Source organism: Mustela nivalis (assembly GCF_964662115.1).
Source record: "Mustela nivalis genome assembly, chromosome: 9".
NCBI classification, from domain to species: Eukaryota; Metazoa; Chordata; class Mammalia; order Carnivora; family Mustelidae; genus Mustela; species Mustela nivalis.
Genome location: NC_139028.1, coordinates 106,539,790 through 106,544,701, shown reverse-complemented (window position 1 = coordinate 106,544,701; position 4,912 = coordinate 106,539,790). Strand labels below are relative to the sequence as shown.

Here is a 4,912-nt window from a genome sequence, read left to right as displayed (position 1 = left end):
TCTCCTGGAAAAACAGAATGGATGGTTTTTATCTCTTTTTTACAATTCAACAATTAAATAAGCATTTCTAGAATATCTACTACAAACATGTGAGCAAAACCAAGAAAATATCTATTTTTTTTTTTCAAGGAGATAGTGATCAGAGAACTGAGCTTTAGAAAACAAAAGTTTCTACATTTACTGGCACTGTACCATGTATAAGCCTTCACTTAAATTCTTAACATCCAGTATTTCTTTAAAAAAAAAAAAGAAAAGAAAATATACACACCTTATTATCGATTACTAGAATATACCTTTTCAAAAATCTTCTTGAAAGCATTTTTTACTTCCTGATTCCTCAAGCTATAGATTAAAGGATTTAACATGGGAATCACCACTGCATAGAATACCGAGGCAAATTTGTCTTTATCCAGTGAGTGGCTTGACTTGGGGCGCAGGTACATAAAACTGAGGGTCCCGTAATATACAGTAATAGAAAACAGGTGAGAAGCACACGTAGAAAAGGCTTTTTGTCTTCCTGCAGCAGAATGGATCTTTAAGATGGCGAAGACAATGAACACATAGGATAGGAGAACAGTGATAAGAGAACAGAACATATTGAACCCAGCAATGATGAACAGCATCAACTCTTTGACTTGGGTGTCAGAGCAGGCGAGAGCAATCAAGGGAACATCATCACAGTAGAACTGGTTAACCACATTAGAGTCACAGAAGGACATGTGGAATGTAGCTGCTGCTTGAATGAGCCCCACGGTGAATCCGTAGATGTAAGAGCTAGTGACCAACTGGATGCAGAGTTTCCTGGGCATGAGAACGATGTAGAGTAAAGGGTTGCAGATGGCCACATAACGATCATAGGCCATGACAGACAGCATGAATAATTCCCAGACTGAAAATGTGATAAAGCAGCCCACTTGAGTGGCACATGCATAAAATGGCATGCTTTTAATTTCTCGTAAAGAGTTCACAAGGGTGTTCGGAGTGATGGCAGAGGTACCATAAAAATCAACAAACGCCAGATGACAGAGGAAAAAATACATAGGAGTGTGAACTTGAGGACTGATTTGGATGAGCACAATCAGACCAAGATTACCCAAGACAGTAACTAAGTAAATCAATAGGAAAACACAAAAGAGAGTGGCCTGAAGCTCCAGGTTATCTGTGAGGCCCAAGAGGATGAACTCAGTGACTACTGAATGATTGCCTTTTGCCATGAAATAGATGAACAGTAAATGATGAATGACAAATCTACAATAAACTCATCTAGGGGACACACTCTGAATAAACTTCACTCTGTTAGGAATAATCAATTCAATGTGAGAGGATAGCCCTGGCGAGCCGCGGTGTTACGTTAAATTCAGCCAGAGCACAATCTTGATAGCGTTCTGAATTTTGTGTGGATTCCGTTTATGCTTTTAGTGTGAAAGGATTTGGTCCAGGCAGAAATTCCATGATATAAAGTTCACCAAGATGCTGAAGAAGAAGAAGAAAGAGTACTTTTATTAATTTTTTATAATCAATACAATGGCAAAGTCTGTGTTGTACTTTTCTTTAAACATAAAGAAATAAACATGAAGAAATAAACTTGAATATTTCTTTAAATATAAAGGAAGGAACGTGAAGAGTGCAAGTGGCTATGACAATATATATCAAAATGATTTCTTAGGCTATAGGTCATAAAATTATTACAATTTCATCATTTCATAAGAATATTAAGAGTTACCAAAATCGTGGGTAGAAAATATAAAATGAAAGTCAAAACCAAACTATTAGTACTATTCTTAGATATCCTGTTTGGTGTAATTTGCAATTTTCTTCTTTTTACTAATCTCCTTTTTTTTTTTTTTAATACACATATACTGGTATCATGCTTAGTGAAATAAGTCAATCAGAGAAAGACAACTGTCATATGATCTCCCTGATATGAGGAAGTGGAGATGCAACATGGGAGGTTTGGGGGTAGGAAAGGAATAAATGAAACAAGATGGGATCAGGAGGGAGACAAAACATAAGTGACTCTTAATCTCACAAAACAAACTGAGGGTTGCTGGGGGAGGGGGTAGGGAGAGGGGGGGTAGGGTTATGGACATTGGGGAGGGTATGTTCTATGGTGAGTGCTGTGAAGTGTGTAAGTCTGGCGATTCACAGACCTGTACCCCTGGGGATAAAACACATTATATGTTTATTTAAAAAAGTAATAATTTTGACCTCCAGCCGCGCTCCGAGCACAATTGTCCTATCATTATACTGTACACCTGAAACTAACATAATACTGTATGCTAATTATTCTTGAAAAAAATAAAAGAATGTGACAGTTTACAGTAAAAAAAAAGAAAAAAAGTAATAATTTTTTAAAAAGTAAAAAAAAATACATATATACTATTAATACTAAGGAAAAATAGGACTGTGATTTTTCTGGCTTTATCTTTTGGCAAAATGCACACTAGAGAATAATTTTCCAGATTGTAAAACAGCTTTCAATGATTAGGAGGCATTATTTTACCTTTTTTCTTCACATATCTAAATGGTCCAAAATGAATAGAATTGAAGCAGCATTTAGAACAGCTGCAGGTTACAGAACATTTCCATAAACCTGTGCTGGATTCTTAATGCACGAGAGCTGGCAGAATTGAAATCATCTCCCTTCCTTTCTTCAGCACAGCAGATGGTGAGTTAACTTGATTTTCCTTTACTATTGCATTGTCTCATGTTATTTCATATGGTTAGGACACAGAGAGTCAAGGCAGGTAAAATATAGCAAAATATAAAAAGCACTTTCCCCACTTAAATTTTGATTAATGTATCCATAGAAACTTTATCTTGGTTACTACTTTTATCTTTTCTCTCCTTTTCAGCACTTAAAAAAAAAAAAAGATTTATTTATTTATTTATTTGACAGAGAGAGAGAGAGAGAGAGAGAGCAAGCACACAAGTAGGGGGAGCTGCAGGCAGAGGTAGGAGCAGGCTCCCTGCAGAGCAGGGATCCTGACATGTGAGTCAACCCCAGGACCACAGGATCAAGACCTGAGCTGAAGGCAGACACTTAACCCACTGAGCCAGGCAGGCACGCCTTCCCTTCAGCACTTTCAACCAAACATCTTAGAACAGGCACCTACCCCCAATTTTTCAATCATATTTATGACTTAACGAGGTACAGCCTACCTGCTTTTCCCATTAAACCGAGAAATCCCCTCACCAAGTTTACTGCCAACTTCCCTATTCCTAAATCCAAGAAAGCCCCCGCCCCCACCTTTTTTTTTTTTTTTTTTTTTTACAACTTGGTAGCGTTAAACTCTATTGAATACACCTTTGGTTCCCAGAACAGAACAGTCTCTGAGTTTACTATGTGTCCATTTTGATTTTCTATCTTGGAGGCTCTGCTTCTATCACCTCGCTTTTCGACAACATGTTCTTCAAGCTCTCTCCAAAGCCCCCACATTTTCCCTTTTAACTTTCTTGTTAGTGATTTTGACCAATCCTAAATCCTCAGTAGGCTTCTATATGCTGAAGATACACATGCAAGAGGATCACATACAGAAAAGAACTTATATTAAACTTATATTAAATCTCTGTACATTGGACCTAATACTCAAAACCTGGAGTATATATTTTATATCTTCAATGAGCAGTGCCATTATCCATTCAGTTTCCCAAATCAGAGACTAATCTTTTACTTTGCTTTCCTGTTCCCTGTTGTAATACTCAATTTGTTCCCAGTATTTCCCACATACTTTACATACTTTTCAGATCTGTTCACTTATACTGTTTCCTTGATTCAAATCACAATGACTTTTTGTTTTGTTTTGTTGGCAACTGACCCCTAATTTTTAATCTTGACTCCAGTCTTACCTATAACTTTCTGTTCCTCACGTTTTAGCTTATATGAACTTTTAGAGATGTGGATGTCATTTTTATGATATAATCATTCAGTGTCTTCCCATTGCTCTCAAGATAAAATTCCAAGGTCTTTAACATGGCTGAAATAAATCTAGAAAATCTAGTTCCAGCATCTCAGATCAGGCTGCTCTCATCTGATGTTCATCAAATAGTGTTTACATCACAGGTATTTCATATTTTTCCTAGGGTTTGAGATCTTTCGATATTCAATACACAGTCATTCAGTGGAACTATAAACCCCTAAGTAGTCTGGTCTACTGCACCTGGAAGGAATCTTTGTGAATCCAGTAATATTTAAAATTACCCAGGTATTATGAGACATTTGAATTGTGTGTGTATGGTCCCTCAGGAAGCTTTTTTTGGGGGGGGGTATTACATTATTATTTAACAAACACTGAAAAACAACATAATTATATGTATTCAAAACAGGTAGTTATTTGATGTTTAGTGTTTGGGGACCAAGTTATTTCCCTTGAAATGGTAGATCACCTTCTGGGCCATTACTTAATGGAAGAATCTAGGGTAGAAGAAGATTTTAATTATCTCTTTTGGGAAAACAGTTTGATTAATTGCTATCTGTGCTTTGATTGTTTATTATATCTGCTTTAAATTTTGTCACATTGGTTTTATATTAAAATTATGAATTTATTTAAAATAAATGCTCAGTTTGTGGGCCTTGGATTTAGTAGCAGCTTTTGAAAAACACTGGACAAAAATCAGTTTCCCAAGGAGCAACATCGAAAGCTTTGGTCTGAGATTAATGTTTCAAACTGTTGTTATGGTTGACATTTCAATTCAACAGCAAAGATGAATTTAAAAGAATGTTGATTTTCTTCTTCCATCTCTAGAAAACTGAGTGCAAAGAAATCACAGGGCACTTGATATCTTGTTGTAATCACTCCACAGTATTGGATCATTCACTTTATCTAAATTTGCTTTAGATGAAAACCAATAGTGTCCACAGAGCTGGTGAGGCTGGCTGATGTAGCTGTTCAGCCCCAGCACCAGCTATGCA

The 4,912-nt window shown here is 36.4% G+C and overlaps 1 protein-coding gene across 1 annotated transcript; it reads right to left on the bottom strand.

Moving 5' to 3' along the window:
- Nucleotides 1-272: 272 nt before the first annotated feature.
- On the bottom strand, nt 273-1,214 carry LOC309872871 (olfactory receptor 5AL1-like; the record flags this gene model as incomplete). Its single annotated transcript, XM_082747837.1, has 1 exon — nt 273-1,214. One exon carries the CDS (start codon nt 1,212-1,214, stop codon nt 273-275), a length of 942 nt encoding a protein of 313 aa, XP_082603963.1.
- Between the last annotated feature and the right edge of the window lie 3,698 nt (nt 1,215-4,912).